Source organism: Camelus bactrianus, chromosome 2 (assembly GCF_048773025.1).
Source record: "Camelus bactrianus isolate YW-2024 breed Bactrian camel chromosome 2, ASM4877302v1, whole genome shotgun sequence".
NCBI lineage: Eukaryota > Metazoa > Chordata > Mammalia > Artiodactyla > Camelidae > Camelus > Camelus bactrianus.
In genome coordinates, this window is record NC_133540.1 from 35,930,978 (window position 1) to 35,948,898 (window position 17,921).

General features: G+C 42.9%; 1 protein-coding gene across 1 annotated transcript in view; it reads left to right on the forward strand.

The window, feature by feature from the left end:
- Positions 1-295: 295 nt before the first annotated feature.
- The window catches only part of RNF150 (ring finger protein 150), a 225,517-nt gene continuing 207,891 nt past the window's right edge, over positions 296-17,921 (forward strand). Inside the window, exon 1 of the mRNA XM_010954606.3 lies at positions 296-1,477. Within this exon, the coding sequence (XP_010952908.2) occupies positions 973-1,477 (505 nt within the window). The 5' untranslated portion in view covers positions 296-972. The remainder of the gene's footprint in view (positions 1,478-17,921) is intronic.

Below are 17,921 nucleotides of genomic sequence, written 5' to 3' on the forward strand. Positions count from 1 at the left end.
GTAGGATGGATAATTAGGGGGTTCACTGCAGTTCCTCCTGCAAGTGGTAGTGTTGTTTGCGAGACACACACACACACATTTCTCTACATTTAAGACGCAGGAAGTTGTTCCTCTCCTCATGGGTCAAGGGATCGCTTCCCCTTTTGCCTCCAACTGGACCAAGTCTCAGACTGGGTTGAAAATGAGACCCGGCAGGGGTCGCTGCTGCCCGTAAAGAGAAACCGAGGGAGCGTGGCAAGCGAAGCCCAGAATCTTTGACATCACACTAGGCTCCTCCTTGCATGCACACATTAGATACACACACAAACATATACAGACACACACACGCACAGACCGCGTAGTCTTCTCTGCCCGCTTGCTCCGGCTACCCCGAGCCGGGCCCTCCCGCGGCAAGTGTGTGGCGGGCGCAGCCGGCGGCGCGGCGAGGACCCGAGCGCCCGCAGCCGGAGGGAACCGGGGCGCAGCAGTGGCGGCCGCCGCGCCCGCAGCCGGAGCCGCTCGCCCGAGCGCTCGGCGACGGTGGCCCGGACACCTCAGCAGCACTCCGGGCTTCGAGCAGCCGCGCCCGCCCCCGCCGGGGCTGCAGGGCGCCCGGACGCCACCCCGCAAGCTCCCGGGCCCCCTGCCACCCCTATGAGAGAAGGAGAAGCCCGGCAAAGGAGCAGGACGCTTGGCCTCTGGACTCCGCCGCAATCCCGAAGCGCCCCCTCCGCCCGCACCCCTCCGGCGCCCGCGAAGCGAGATGCAACTGCCGCGCTCCGGCTGAGAGGGAAGGGGGCCGGCGCCATCCGCTCGCTCGGAATCCGGTCCCCGCGGCGGCTGCGCGTCCCGGCCGCGTCCCCTTGGGCCCGGGAGTGAGCAGGAGCAGAAGGAGGAGGAGAGGCGGCCGGCCCGGGGTTGGCCGGGGCTGGGGAGGAGGGACGGCGCGGGGGGAGCGCGCGGGGGGCGGGGAGGGGGCCCCGGCGGAGAAAGATGGCAATGTCTCTCATCCAAGCGTGCCGCAGCCTGGCTCTCTCAACATGGCTGCTTTCCTTTTGTTTCGTGCATCTGCTCTGCCTGGACTTCACCGTGGCCGAGAAGGAGGAATGGTACACCGCCTTCGTGAACATCACCTACGCCGAGCCCGCGCCGGACCCCGGGGCCGGGGCGGCGGGCGGCGGCGGCGGCGGCGGCGGCGGCACCACAGCCGAGCTGCACACGGAGAAGACCGAGTGCGGGCGCTACGGGGAGCACTCGCCCAAGCAGGACGCCCGCGGGGAGGTGGTCATGGCCAGCTCGGCCCACGACCGCCTGGCCTGCGACCCCAACACCAAGTTCGCCGCCCCAGCCCACGGCAAGAACTGGATAGCCCTCATCCCCAAGGGCAACTGCACGTACAGAGATAAGATCCGGAACGCGTTCCTGCAGAACGCCTCCGCCGTGGTCATCTTCAACGTGGGCTCCAACACCAACGAGACCATCACCATGCCCCACGCAGGTAAGCGGCCCCGGCGGGCGCGGGGCGGGGTAAGGGGAGCCGGCGAGGATGGAGGCACCGAGAAGGATCCAGCGCCTGCCTCTTAGCTCCTTTCTGGGAGGTCTGTGCTTTGCGAAAGACGCTTCTCTGTGCCCTGGACCTAAGTTTTCTATACGTCACTTAGTGGGGCTTCCAAAGACCGACTGCTTTTGGGGGAACCAGGGAGTGTGTTCCGATTAGCCTAGCGCCACTTGGACGAAGGTTGCCCGAGGTGGGCTAACTTTTCCGAGGAGGATCTGGAAGGTGGGGTTTGGGGGCCAGGGCTCGGATGTTCTTCTCCGCTAGTGACCGACCCCGCACCTGTTTGGAACCCGTAGATCTGATAACTCAGCTCTGCACTTGGGTGTGTGCATCCGGTATAGTCCTGATGCCGGCGTTTGTGTAATCAGGAGGTGGGTAGGGTTACTAGTGCTGGCGCTCACCACCACCAACTTGCTCAAGTTGGGTTTCAGCTCTTCGTGGGAGATTAAGAGTCCTCCCGCCCCCTCCTCCGGCCACCCGCTGGGTTGACGCACGTCACAAATAATACTGAAAATCCTGTGCTCTGCCAAGTTGTCATCCGGAGAAGCTAACGGGCGGGCACGATGGTAAATAATAACAATCCTCAACAAGCCGACAAGAGCATGGTGGCCATAAAGTTATGCCTACTTTTCTAGTATCGCGTTCTCCTTTGCCTGCTTGGGAGGTTAAATATGCTGAAGGTTTTCTTAATGGCAAGAATGAGATTACAGGATAGAAAGAATAAGCTTTTCTTGATAATCTCAGTGTGTCAGGACTAGAAACACACAACTGCCCTAAAACTCGCTGTTTACCCGTGTGCCTGATGTAACAGTGCCTCCGTGGTAGGAACAACAACAAAGTCCTCTCCAGGCTTGTCAGCATAAGCATCTCGTTTTAGCAGCCTTGCCCCCTCGAGTCCAGGGTCGCTTCTTGTTTCTGTGCACTGGAGAACCTATCTAGCCCTCCTTCCCACAGGGGTTGCTGGGTTGAGGGTGTGGCATCCAGAGGGAAAGAAGGGAATAGAAGCGACAGATAACATTTTCCAACTGGAGTCACCTAATCAAAGGCTTGATTTTCTTTAAAAGCCAGATTTTAATAAACAGTTATGCTACTGAAATGGAGTACCCAGTTTTGGCCACATGGGGTGGGGGTGCATTCTTTGGGGACAAGTTTTCATTCTGAGAGCTCATGTCACCTATTAAGGAAATATACAGTTAGTTGGTTTGCGGTTTTAGACATGGAACTTGTCCAGCCTAACACAAACAGGTGGGCTGGGGAAAGTTCAATGCTTCAAACACGCAGGCCAAAAATAAGACAGTGCATTCATTAAAGAAGAGGAGGAGAGGCAGTTAACTCCTTAGAAAAGTTAGGGTAGAGCATTGAGAACATTTGATATACTTTCTTGAGCTCAACAGTCTTGTAGGAGAAAAGATTGCACTCTGACCTTGAGTCATAGACTAGGAGCACTACTTAAACTTTATGATACTCAAGAATTTGGAGGACTATGGAAGGGCACTTTAAGTCATGTAAAGTATCTTTAAAAGCATTTAATGTCTAAACCTCAAAGGGAGTGTGAAGGAGGGGTTTTTTTGGTTGTTATTGTTGTTGTTCTTTAAATTCCAAAATCGTTAGCTGACTTTGCAGATCCTTTAAATGTTTCTTTGTGCATAAGCATGAAATCCTAAACTCGTGGCTTTGAATACAAGAGGCATCGTTTATTCGTGTCTAAAAAGATTCTCCAGAACTGCCAACACGTTGGATCAATTAATGGCTTGCCTGTTTTTTACAGAAAGCAGTAAGCTGATTTTCCACAGAAATGATACTTGACTAAGACAGAGTGGGAATCAAGAAAGGGCTTATTAATAATTCAAAAATTAGACTAAACAACGTCAAGGAAATTCTCTACTATCTAATTGTTCTGTTTCCAAAAATGTGTTAATGTTCTGTCTGCTAGTAGCCATGAAGCTTCCATATTCTCATTTGACAGGCTGCACATTAGGAGACTGGCTTCACTTTAGTCAGAGATTGCATTGATTTCTGCTAAAATCTCATTATAAGGAGATACATGACCCTGTAGTGTGACAAACGTCTCACTTAGGACTTCTGCCTGAATGTGAAACTGTGCCAGCACTAGCCTGGCTGTCAGTGTCTTACACTTAGCTCCAGTACTTGAAGACTTTACTTTTTCCAGTCGAATTTAGAAGTCTGACTCAAATTTATCTTAGGAAATGTCCAGTGTACATTTTAGATGCTAATCAAATATTCTCATTTTGTCAACATGGCATGCAATATATGAGAGGAGCCTTACATTTTGAACTGTTTAGCTCAGAGTCTCCAAAAAGTTTACGTCAGCATTTGCATTTTTTTAAAAAAAATCTCACTTCTCCTCTAGATCCTTTATTTTCAGAACTGATAGCTTTCAGATGAGGAGAAAGTCTGAATTTAGAGTTGTGCAATCCACCATGTAATATCTATGCATTTGGGGTGATGTAACCCCAACACATCCACTGTCTTGAAATTCAGTTAAATAGCAATCATTTCCCCTTTAATATATCCCTTCTTTTAAAAAAGTTTTATTGAAGTATAGTTGATTACAATGTTATGTTAGTTTCTGGTGTACAGCAGAGAGAATCAACTATATAAATATATATATATATGTACATATATATTTTTTTCAGATTCTTTTGCATTACAAATATTATATATATAGTTATTACAAGATATTGAATATAGTTCCATGCGCTATACAATAGGTCCTTGTTGTTTTTTTATACTTAGTAGTTTGTATCTGCTAATCCCGGACTCCTAATTTATCTCTCCATGTAGACTTTCTTTCCAATTTTTTTTTCCATGCATATGATTTTGGGCTTCTGACACTTCTGCAATTGTGCTTTCTCATTCACAAATACACAGAATCTCCTGGGATAGACTAGTAGTTTTAGTTTGTAACCAGTTTTTAAAATCTCTTAAAAAGTACGACAGCCTTATTGGAGAGTTCATGTATCATACAATTCACTCATTTAAAGTATACAGTTTAACAGCGTTCAGTGTACTGACAGAGATGTAGGACCCTCACCACTGATTGCAAAAAGAAACCCAGTGTCCATTAGCAGTTTACTTCCCAGCCCTAATGAACCACTAATCTACTTTCTGTCTCTCTGTATTTGCCTGTTCTGGACATTTCATATGAATGGAATCCAGTAATATGTGTTTTTCTGTGACTGGCCTCTTTCCCTTGGCATAATGTTTTCAAGATTCGTCAGTGCTGTAGTGGATATCAATACTGCATTCCTTTTTGTTGCCAAATAGAATTTCATTGTATGTATTTACCACATTTTTAATTTCATCAATTAATGGACACTTAGGTTCTTTTCACTTTTTGGTTATTGTGGATACTGCAACTGTGAACATTCATGGACAAGTTTGTGTGCTGACATTTATCTTGGTTATATATCCAGGAGTGAAATTTCTGGGTCATATGGCAATGCTGTGGCCTAAATTGTTGGGTAACTACAAGATTGTTTTCCAAAGAAACACATCATTTCACATTCCCTCCAGTAGCGTATGGGGGCTCCGATTTCTCCACATGCTCATCAGCACTCATTGTCATCTACCCTGGATTCTGGCCATGAGGTTGTGAAGTGGTGTATTCATTGTGGCTTTCAGGTTTTTGTGTGCATTTCTCTGATAACTAATGGTTACTTTTAGAGGCAGTTTGGAGAAGTGGTAAATCAGGATCGTAGCCTCTAGCCAACCACTTGCATGTGTGTCCTGGCTCTGTTACTTTTTCGCTGCGGATCTGTGAGCAAGTTACTCAGCCTCTCAGAACTTCAGTTTCCCCATTTGTGAAATGGGGGAACCTCAGCTGGTTGTTATGGGCATCAAATGAGTTGATCCATGTATGTGCTTATGATTGTAGTTGGAACATAGCTGTCAGTACACACTAATCTTTGTAAGCCTTGTGCACAGTGACACACAGGAGCCACAGCGTGGATCACCAGACCCCCAGGGCTCCCTGAGGCCCTGGCAGCCTGAGGAAAGAGCTGTTTATCCTCTCCTGCTTTAAAGGCCAGCGCCACCATGCCAATTTCTGCTTGTTGCTTCTGTGATTTAGAGACAGGGTGTCCCAGCTCTCTCCGATGGTCGGTGAACATTCGAGGATTCTCCTGTTACATTTGTGCTTTCTCTTGGCTTAAGCTGAAATCTTATCAGAGCAATATAAGAGTTATCTATATATTGTTTATTTTTAGTTGTATGATAAACACGTAGATCTGTAAGTGTATGGTGGTGGTAAGTGTCTCAGTTGTGATGCTAAAGAAATAACTGATGCATTTTCTTTTTTCTTCTTTTGAAGAGTGTGTTTGCTGTCTTTTTTCTATGGCTAGGACATAGTTAAAGGGAAAGGAGGAAACTAAACATCTGTCTTGGAAGAACTTTTGAGAGACTGGGTTCTAACAGTACTGTTGGGAGTAAGATGGGGGAAGGAAAGAGATGTCACAGTCACCAACCAGAAAACAAGCCCAGCCTGTGGCGAGGAGGAGCCCTGAGTGGGGTGTAGCTCATATGTTCTAGAACTTCTCCAAGGTCGGAGGGGAAAACGTAGGAGGTGTTCTGAGGCTCTTTCCTGTGCAAGTGGATGCTGAGATTTTAATTCATAGGTTCATGTTACATTTACTTGAACTGCTGAAGTCTACCTTTGCTTTAGTCTCTGTGAAGAAACTAGCTGCTAAATATATATATGTATTTTTTTTTGCAAGACTTGTATTTTTCAGAACATGTATGTGCAGTTTTGTTTTACATTTTCCTTAAGTAATATGTTTACTTTAACTCTCAGCAGAGTCATCACCCTCTCTTTGGGTGGTAATAAGATTGCCTGAGTGGTGCTAACTCTGTGTCACGCATGTTGTGAGTACTTTATGTGTATTATCAGTGCATTTAATTCTCACAGCAACACTGAGAAATAGGTACTGTTATTAGCTCTGTTCACCCGAGGAGGAAACCAAGGCCTAGACGGGAGTTGCCGCGGTCATGCAGGTGGTAAGTGGTGGGGCCGGGCTTGCCAACCCGGGCGGTCTGTCTCCTGAGTCTGTGCTTGTAGCTGCTGCTGCCCTTACCTGCTCAACTTGACAGGAGACTGTCAAAACTAGATGTGGACGGTGATGACTTGATGGTGGATACGGGAAGTGATGTGAAGCTGATGCCGATTTCAAAATACTTCAACATGTCTATCCGCCGAATGCACATTGGCTCGCAGACTGCATTTTTGTGATAGGAGAAATGGGACCTTGTGTTCGGGGCTGTCCTCCTCCAGACCGACCTCTGATTAACCATCTGGCTTTGGTCCGTCACTTTCTATTCTGGGCCTCAGTTTTCTCACTTATAAAATGAGAGGTTTGGATTAGTTGAGCCCTAAGAGCTATTTAAACTCTGCAGTTTATTCCCTACATATTCAAAAGGCAGGATATTTTTACTTAAATTCAAATTTCTCATTTCTCATCAGAAAATCTGACGAGCGGGGCCTGTGTTCCTGCCAAACAGGGGCTGGGCGTTTAGATGAGCAATGTGCCCGTTATGTGGCCCGGGGCCCCGTCACTACTTATGGCCTGGCTCTCGAGGCTTGCTCGACTCCCACGTGCCCCCTGCCTCCACCCTGAGGCTTATGTATTTGGAAACTCAGCTCTATGGAGTCAGACTAGGGTTAGTGAGGAGAAGTTATGGAAAGCAGACTTGATTTAGGCAAGAGAAGGAATTCATAAAGATAGAACTGTTGAGAAATGGAAGAGGTTTTCTCGGGAGGTGAAACTTTCTCTTGCTTCAGGTGGAAACCTAACACAGGACTGATGCACAGAGTTGCAAGTGGTGATGACTGAAGGGCCTTCCCAAGCCTGAGAGCCTAGGAGTCTCTGTCATTTAGATATTTAAAAAATATTTCTCTTCTTTTTTGATTGAAGTCTAGTTGATTTGCAATGTTGTGTTAGTTTCTGGTGTACAGCATAGTGATTCAGTCATACATACATATATAACTGTATATTCCTTTTCCTATTCTTTTTTGTTATAGTTTATTACAAGGTATTGAATATAGTTCCTTGTGCTATACCATAGGACCGTGTTGTTTATCTAGTTTATATTTAGTAGTTTGTGTCTACTAATTCCAAACTCCTAATTTATCCCTCCCCACACTTCCCCCTTTGGTAACCATAAGTTTGTTTTCTATGTCTATGACTCTTTCTGTTTTGTAAATAAATTCATTTGTGTTATTTTTAAAGATAAGTGATATCATGTGATATTTGTCTTTCTCTGTCTCATTCACTTCACTTAGTGTAATAATCTTTAGGTCCATCCATGTTGCTGCACATGGCATTATTTCAGTCTTTTTGTGGCTGACTAATATTCCATTGTATAAATATACCACAACTTCTTTATCCAGTCATCTGTTGATGGATATTTAAGTTGCTTTCATGTCTTGGCTATTGTAAATAGTGCTGCTGTGAACATTGGGGTGCATGTAGCTTTTTGAATTAGAGTTTTATCTAGATGCATGCCCAGGAGTGGGCTTGCTAGATCATATGATAACTCTATTTTTAGTTTTTCAATGAATCTCCATACTGTTTTCCATAATGGCTGCTCCAAATTACACTTCCACCAGTAGTGTAGAAGGGTTCCCTTTTCTCTACATCCTCTCCAGCATTTACAAGTAACATTTCTTTTTTTTTAACATTTTTTATTGATTTATAATTGTTTTACAATGTTATGTTAAATTCCAGTGTAGAGCACAATTTTTCAGTTATACACAAACATATATATATTCTTAATGGCCTCAGTTTACCTTTCATTTTTCTCTGAAGATGCATATAGACAAGTTATTATTTGTGCTTGGTCTTAATTTCCCAGGCCAAAACAGTCTCACTGACCCCACTTAGTATTTATTTATTTATTGGGCACTAAACTGTATCTTTTCACCTGTCTCTCTACTGGCAGACAGATATCCAATAAGCCAGGAATTCCAGAGTCTGTTATTAAAAGCCATAATTCAGCATCAATCTTAAATAACATTATTGGCAGTGTAACTTAATATTGTCTGGGCATTTCAAGAAACTGTATGGTTTGTTCACTCATTTCAGGTTGTAGAAATACATAGCTGGGGATTTGGAAGGAATCTTACCTTTTATCTTCTAATCTTTAGTAAGAATTCCATCCTCATCTCTCCTGATGCCTTTGTTCTTAAAAATCCCCTGGCTTCTCAGAAAGGAAGGAGTTTTATGACCATGAAATATAGGAAAGTTCAGAAAGAACCTAAGGCTTTATAACTGTTCTTTTAGTTTTTCAGAAAGGACTGATTATGCTTGTTGTAATGTTAATTTGTTTGGAAACCAGTCTCTACTTTTAAAAAGGAAGACCTTCACCAGTATTGTTGCATTTTTGGACATAAAACTTGGTATATGAAGAACTTAATACTTTGATTGTCCCTGAAAGTCTTCAGTTTATCCCCTGAAGAGATTCTTCATCTTGTACATACTCAAAGAAGGACCTTTACTTCCTACTGAGTGAGTGAAGTGATGCTGGAATTCTTTGTGCTTGAATGTAAATTGAGAGTTGCTAAATTTGAATTAATATGAATAGAATTTGAGTTCCGTTTTATCTCAGGTGTTGAGGATTTTGTTGGTAATATAAAAACCCAGAAAAATAAGGTAGCCTTGAGTGATTGTCTACTAAGCTGCAATTATGGTGGTTCTATTCAGTGGAAATCTTGTCTATAGGTATACTATAATCTTTTATTTTAAACTTTGGCAGTTTCACTTATGGTAGAATAAGTATGCTTTACATCTATTCTTTTATTTTTCCTGTATGAGAGGAAAATTAAATTTCTTTTACTGCCTCAAAAGCATTGGTTATAAATTGATTTCTACAAGCATCATTTAAAAAATCTTGTCTAGTCGATAATTATACTGGTATTTAGAAAATCTTTTCCAGTAGAAATAAGCATCACTTGTCATAAAATTAAAGACTATGTATTGGATTGTTAGGCTTTTCCATATTCAATCTATGAACATATATTTCATAATAGAGATTTTTTTTTAAGTTAAAAGTGTTTTTGCATTAAATATATGACATATTCTTTCCAGGCAAAGATATATAATGAGCATGTATATTAGGTAAGATCCAGGAAATGTTTGCTTTCTTAACCAGTTCAACCTGGTGTCTCTCCATCATAAATGTTTTTTTTTACACACACAGTCCACATAAGAACTACTGAAAAGGCAAAGATTTGAAGTTTTTCAGAGGTATTGTCTATGTACATATACAGATACCTTTTTTCCATAAATATTTATTTTTCCCAGTCCTAACTTTCCAAAGAAGATATTCATGGGGTCCTTCTGTAGCCAAAAACCTACTATGCTGCATTCCAAATGACCCAAAAATAGTGGAAGAGAAAAGTCGTTTTCTCCTTTATTTCTCAAGGCACTTGGAATGTTCTTCCTCCAGATACCCCCAGACTGGCTGCCTCTCCAGGGTCCCCTCTCTGTGACTTCATCACTGAGGCACTCCCTAGTTACTCTCTTTGGAATAGCAGCACCCCTCCCCCTTCCCATCCCCAGCACACCCTGCCCCTCTAACTGCTTCATTTCACTCAAGCTTAGTGTGTCTCCTCCCACCAGAATGTAAGCACCACAAGAAGCAGTGCTTTTAGACATTTTTTGTTCATAGTAAAGTTCCCAAAGCCTAGATTGGTCCCTGTTGCATGGGAAGTGCTCAGCATATCTTGTTAAGATCTGTTAAATAAGGCTGGAAAGATGGATTATGTTAATATGTTAGCCTCTGATTTCATGAAAAAATATTCCATGACACTAAAAAATTTGTTCTTAGCTTTTGACTTATGTAAATGATGTCAGGGAGCTTCTAATTTGAGTCTCCCATTAAGGTAATTGAGTCATCCTGTAGGATGTGGCATGAAGTGGGTGCCTGGTTCACACCCTTCATCTCAGGAGAAAAAAGACATACTCATGACAAACAGGAGGACACAGGGTATCAAAAAGAATTGTGACCAAACACAATTTTACCCATATGTTTATTGTCCCACAGTTTTAATATATATATGTGTGTGTGTGTATGTGTGTATGTTTTAAAATGAAAGACATATGCCTCAGAAAAAATTTTGAAAATACTAAATATTTAAAAGGAGAGGAAGATAACCATCAACAACTCACTCACTCACTCACTCAACTCTTGTATTTTTTTTTTCATTCTGCGGATACATGTTTACTTTTACCAGACTGGGAATGTATTACATAGGTTTTTGTAGCTTTCTTAAATTTATAGGCACATGTTGAAACATCCTTGATGTTTGTATGATTCCACTTTTCCCCTACATAAACAGTACTGCTATAAACACCCTTATGTACGAAAAATGGGTGCATATCCATGATTCCTTTCCCAGATCAAGTTCCTGAGTATGGCACTAGTAAGTCAAAGGCTATTCACGTGAAGCTGTAGAGCAGATTTTTTTTTTAGAAGTCCATTTAGTGATGTCACCCCGATATATGTCACTCCCTAGTTTGGCTCTCCTTTGCTTGCTTTTTCTTTTTTAGCGGGGAGGTAATTAGGTTTACTTATTTATTTGTTTTTTGGAGGAGGTACTGGGGATTGAACCCAGGACCTCGTGCATGCTAAGCATGCACTCTACCACATGAGCTATCCCCTCCCCCTAGCTCTCCTGTGAGGAACAGAGAGTATCTTTCAGCCGATGGTGCTGCTGTGGGGACCTAGGACTGGCTTTCTGCATCCCTTTGCTCCAAGCTAGACTAGTTTGGCAGCCGGGGCAAGACACTGAAGATGGAGAATCAAAAGGGGAATAAAGCCTCAGTGACAGAATCACCAGGCTCACAGCTGGTGAAACCCCCATTGTTTCCCTGACAGTCGTTTGTGTCTTGGGGACAGTAAGTGCACATTGAACAGGGAATTAGGAAACTTGGGTTTCATTTGTGAGTCTGCCTCAAATTGGCTTTACCGTTGGTAAGTCACTTCCCCTCTCTGGGGCTCATTTTCTTTCACTTGAAAATGATGAGCAGGAGGTTCCTGGAGGGGAACTTAGTTTCGATCAGTGATTCTCCGTCCTGGCCGCCCATTAGAAAAGCCCCGGGAGTTGAAAGATGTCAGATGCCCAGGTCCCACCCTTAGAGATTCTGATGTAATGTGTGTGGTGGAGGGACGGGACTCTCCACATGATTCTGATGTGCGGCCGGGGTTGACAGCCACCACATGGGGTGAGTCTTAAGTCTTCCTCTGCTGTGCCATCCCACTGTTCTTTATTAATTACTGAAAGAAATAGTGTTTTTTCCTTTGATGATGTCAAAATCCTACATGAAAAAAAATGACTTTTAAATTTATTAATTGTAATGATGAAAACGATGGTCTGTACAGTTAAGTAGTACCTCAGGACACAAATTAGGAGTGACTCACTGAGAAGCACCAGACTTTGGAAACTAGTGAGAAGACAAACAAATGGCAAACACTGCAAGTGGAGGAAAGCATGCAAACTTCTGGAAAATAGTCAAGGAGTACAATAATGAGTCAGAAATGATTAGACATTTTGACTGAGTTGGGCAGAATTTCACTGATGTGCTAAATGTTCGTTATCTCAACTGCAGACCTCTGGCATAAGAGGTAGCAATCCCATGATAGTTTTATCAAGTAGGGAGGACCCCATTTTGCTCATCATGGTGGTCATTACCCAGTTTGGGGGGCAGTATAGGGTGGTGGTGGACAAGATGATTCTGGTACACAATTGACCTGGGTCTGAACACTGGTAGAGTCACTTGCCAGGGAGACATAAGGCAACATCAGGCTAGAGATAGGAGTTTGAAGTCATTCAGTAAGGAGAGTGAGACTCCACCATTCTACAATGTGACTACAGTGGTGAAGGAGCCTCCAAGACTTGGGTCCTGCTGGGCGGAGAGGGCCTGGAAGCTCCAGGACCCAGCAGTTAACCCAAGCCTTCACCTGTGAAACGAGCCTCACGTGGCCCCATCAGAGCTGCTGTGAACTCTTACACTCCAGACTGCGGCAAAGGGGCAGCTCTGAATGTTGAATACATGTTACCTCTAATTATGGTCAAGAGAAACACGATTCAGAACCGGATGACATCTTATCACCTTTATTATCACCCACTGATAATAGCCCAGCCATCATCTTCTCAGCCTGGATGGCTGCTGTCACCTCCTGCTGGTGACCAGCTCCCATGCCCGCCCTGCAACCTGTTCCCCAGACAGCAGACAGAAGGAACTTTTGAAAAATCAAAGGACATTACTCCCCTGCTTAAATCCTCCAGGGCCTTCGTATCATGCTCGGAACTGAGTCAGGATTCTTGCTATCACCCCCTGGGTCTGACCTGATTTGGTCCCTGCCTCTTGTCCACATTTTTTCCCAAACAGGCTTCTTCTCACCGCTCTCCATCCCTCTTGTCTCCTCGCCAGTCCTCAGATACGCCCAACCTGCTGCTACCTCAGGGCTGTGGCACGCTTTTCCCCCCAGTTTTTTGGATAGAATTACTGTTCACACAGCAGACATCTCTTTATGCTTCTGCAGTATGTGAAAATGACTCCCAAACCAGAATATCTGGGTAGGCATTTATTTCTCTTTTATTGAACCACCTTTTTTTTTTTTAAGATTCGGTATGCTCTTTTGCCCCCTGTACACTGAGGGAAATATCTTCCGGCAAAGAGTAATTACAGAACAGAAAGACACAGATGTAGACAACACATTTAAGATTACAGGTTGGGGGGGAGTAGGGGGATAAACTAAGAGTTTTGGATTAGCAGATACACACTACCATATATAAAATAGATAAACAATAAGGTCCTACTGTATAGCACAGGAAACATTCAATATCTTGTAATAACCTATGATGCAAAAGAATATGAAAAAGAATATATATGTATATGTATAACTGAATCACTATGCTGCACACCAGAAACTAACACAACATTGTAAATAAAATATACTTCAGTAAAAAAAATCATGGAGTTTTATTACTCACGTGAGCAGGGAGAGTTACCCGTCACCAGCGTCAGTTTTTGCTGGTTTCCTGTGATATTTACCTGGCTCACCCCTCCATAGTATTCCTGATCTGCTTAGTTGCCCTTTCCTCTGAGTTTTTCTGGCCTTGTTAAAAAACTTCATCTGCTGCCCATTTTCTCTTCCCTTGTTCTCCCTTCTTTTTTTTCATAGCTCTTTCACTATTTGAAATTGTTATATTATTTCTTTCATTCTTTTACTTGATGACTGTCTGTCACCCCTATAAAATATAAGCTGCACAAGGGCAAGCAAGGTTCTTGTCTTGTCAATGGCTATATTCCCAGAGCCTGGCAAGTAAAAGGTGTCCAGTAAATATTTATTGAGAATATGGGTGGATAAGTAAATGGTAGACCACGAACCCATCCACAGTTCTCAGGTGCATTGCTCACGTATGGGATGAAGTAACAACTTTGAATTCCCTACTCTTTATTTGCCTTATGTTGAAGGCAAGATTTAACTTGAGGAATTAAAAACTTCATTGAGAGGAATTCCTTACCTGGCTGTCTCTCCTGCTACACCGAGCTTCCTGAGGGAAGCTGTTGTGTGAGCCCAGCCCCTCAAGTTGGGATCTGGCACCGGCATCTTGAATGATTCCCTGTCTGTAGTAAGATTAGCTAATCGCTCTGCTTCCTCATGGCCATCTTGATGCCATCCACCTGGTGGAAGGTACCTGGCATTTAGACCAAGTGTTCAAAGGAGATAATCAGCACCCGTGAGGCTCGCCTTGTGAACACTAAACCTGTGCAGGGGAGGTCTGTGTCCGTCTCACAGAGCCGTGCTCAGAAAAAAAGCACAAAGTGATGCATTATTACAATCCAAGGTCTGCGGATTAAAAAGTCATTAGTCTCTTTTATCCTCTTGACCTTTGTCACCGTCTTGAAAAGCCATTCATCTAATTAAAACTCGAGTCTTCTAAATTAGGAAGTCTTATTCTCTTTGGTAAAACTAAGTGACTCTTGTGATTTGGCTTGCTGCTGTCTGAAAGTAATCAACGTGCTTTTCTACTGAGATACTATATTAAGTATATCTTAGCTTATTACTCATAAAAAGACTGTGTTTCATTAACTTAGTCATCATGTGAAAAATACATTACGTTGTACGTAAGAAGAGAAAAAGCCATTTTCTTCAGTGAAGCTAATTAGAATTCATTTTGAACCATAGCACAACCATGAGCCTGCTTGCTAGTTTTATATTTAGCCTTTGAAAAGGTGGCCCATAATCACTACAGTACAGTTTGTGCATGCCAGAAGAAGTGATATTTTGACATTAAAGGGAAATTTGTGAGTAGGTTAAGATATTGGAACAGGGCATGCTGTCACTGTTGCGTTAAAATAATTGTGGTTCATTGACTCATGCAAATATATTCTGCTGTGTTTCCTGTTTGCAGTTTATCACATTTACCGCCAGAATAATTTAAATAAGAAAACAGAAAAACAGCTTACACTTTGGCCCTTGATTGATTTTGGTACTTGAAATAGGGCATTTTTTTTTTAAAGGAACAGTAGTTCTGAAATAGGCCATTATTCAGGCCTATTTGGTAAGCACCATGTTGCTAAGCGATGTGTTGTCCCGAAGGTTGACACACTCTCCGGGGCGGGGTGGGGTGGGGGGGCATGGTTCCAGTCATTGTCCTGGAGCATTGATTCCACTGTCCTGTGCTTCTGGGTGAGTTTCAGCCCAGATTCCATCCATCTGTTTCAGAGGAATGGGCATTTCTGGCGAAGCAGACACTGCCCTTCCGTGGCTAGCAGGCAGTTTAAGTATGATTACCTCCGCACCAAGTAGCAAGCCACCCATCAGTGTACTGTGTTTGCTGTTATCTCACATGCTGCAGGCCGAGAACAACCTGAGATCTGAGGAAACTGGGATCATCCTAAACTTGCCTGTCCCAGTACTAAGGTCACAGAGCAGCAGGGTTCAAATGCTAGTGGTTGGGACCTGACCCTCTCCACCTGCCGGTGTCGTGGTGTCTGGCTACTCAGTGATGGACAGACCCAGACTGTGCCTTGGTATTCATGAGCTTAGGGTCAGACAGCAGTCCTGACACCAGGTCCCCAGGGACCTGGGCCTGTGGAGCTCTGACAAAAGAGTTTCAAGGGAGATGACGGGGTGGTAGCTGGGGAGTCTGTCAGCAGCCACTGTGTGAGGGGCACACGGGCCGTTCTGAACAGTCACTGAGCCCTGCCTTTTCTTCCCTGGGTAGACCACTGAGGAAAATGCTCTCCTTTTTTGAATAAGCTAAGACATCCTTTCTGTAAACCAATTCTTCTGGTTCTAGGCTTTCTATGTTAAATTCATCACCTCATTCATTAGAGGAGCTCAGCGAACCTTTGCTGGGTTGAATAAATATTAGAAGGAAGAGAATCAGCACGCGTTCTGAAGACACACGGCTCCGGGCACTGCACTGGGTGTCTCTCTCACTTCACTCCTTTCACACACCCCGGGAGTTGGAAACTTGCCCAGAGTCACAGATGAACAAAAAAGTAAAGCTGGTATTTCAGTTCAGATCTGTATACGTTTTAGTTATATTGAGAGGCATGTAGAATTTCTTTGACTTTGTACTAATTTTTATGCTTCAATGTATTGTTTTATGAAGGGGGAACAAAAAGAAACTTCTTTAAAGGTAATTTGTCTGGAAACATTGTTTCCCATAAAAATTAGGTAACAGTAATTTGCTATTGTTCTTAAAGTGCGTATTTACAGCAATGCAATTCTTTTGTTGCTTGAGAAATATTTCTTACTGACGTATAAAGTACAAACTGCTGTGGGTTTAATCCACAAGTCAGACCTTCCCTCTGTGGATATGGTAATGTCTTTGGTTCTACTATAGTCCTGTCTGTATATTTTGGCTTAAAGAGCAGTTATAGCTCTCAAAGGGATGTGTTCCCCATTAGTTAAAAATGCTAATGTTCTTAGAGAATTGAGTTAGGCTCCTGTTATAATGTTACTGAAGTAAAAGGGTCTATGCAAATTTCTACCACTAAATGTTGTTTTGAGTTCTATAAATAAATCTTTTCCTTTACATTTACCCTATTTTGATTTGCCTAAATTCGTAATTACTATGGGAATATTTGCAAACCAATATCAAATCCCATTTACCTGAAAAACATCTTAAGATCAAAAATCAAAGAATGACTCTGTTACTGTCTTGGGGATTTTTTTTTTGAATGTGTGTATATACATATATAGTATATAGTTCAGAATTTTAATTAGACTTGGATGATGCCTGATTTCCATAATCCCAGAGCAGTTTTGCTTGCTCATTAAATTGCTACATCCTTGATTTTAAATAAGATTTTCTTTAATTGCGTTTGTGATTTCTCACGCTCGGTCATCCGTCTGTATTTAGTGTTCCCTTTTGTTGCTTATTTTCATGTAAATCGTAGTATCTTCACTTGTAAGGTTCTTATTGGTAAGTATTCCTTAAAACTTTTTTCTTCATATACATACACTGTTTTACCAGCTGTGCGAATCTCTCCAGACAAGCAGGCCAAAAGGGGCCTCACAATGTGAGCTTACGTCTGCCTAGAGGCCAATGGATTTATCATTAGTTTTTCTCTGTATTATCAAAATTACCAAGATGTTATTTTGTTTTAAAATTAACCACAAAATAAAAACAGAACTTTTTTGAAAGGAAAGATTTTACAGATCAAGTCTATTTTATCTTATTGATAAAAAGTATGAGTTAATCATTTTATCAGTGAAAATCACAAAGCCCCAAGAGTTCAGTGCCTTGCTGGAGACCACACACACAGCAGGTGATGAGTGTGGTTGGGAGGGATGTTATCTGTGCAAGATTGAAGGACTACTTCCTCTGAATCAGAATTCTCAATCATGGCGCTACTGGCATTTTCAGCCCAAGATTCTTCATCATCTTGTTGCTATAAGTTTGTTGAGTTAATAAGAATGCATGTAAAGCATTTAGTGTAGAACCAGGCACAGGGCAAGTGTTAAAGAAATTATTATTAAATATGACTGTCAAATGTTGATAATCCTCCAGTACATAATCAAAGAACCCCTGTGTAGCTGGAGAGACATGGGATTTATTGAAATCATGTTATTGAAATAGAATACAGTATTAAACTAGAAAAATATGTAAAGAAAACAATATAAAAGCATACTGGTACCAACAAAGGTATGTAGGTAAGAATGAACCCAGTTGGAGGAGCGACAAAGTCTGGTCTACCCCAACAGGTGTAAGCAAATGTACTTCTCAGGTTGGAAGTGGGTGCCAGCCAAGAGCACAGCAGAGATGGGAGCTATATTTGGAGAGAGTGTTTCACAGTGTTCCTCCCTGAATGATAGGCTAAAGAGGGAACTGCAGCAACATCCC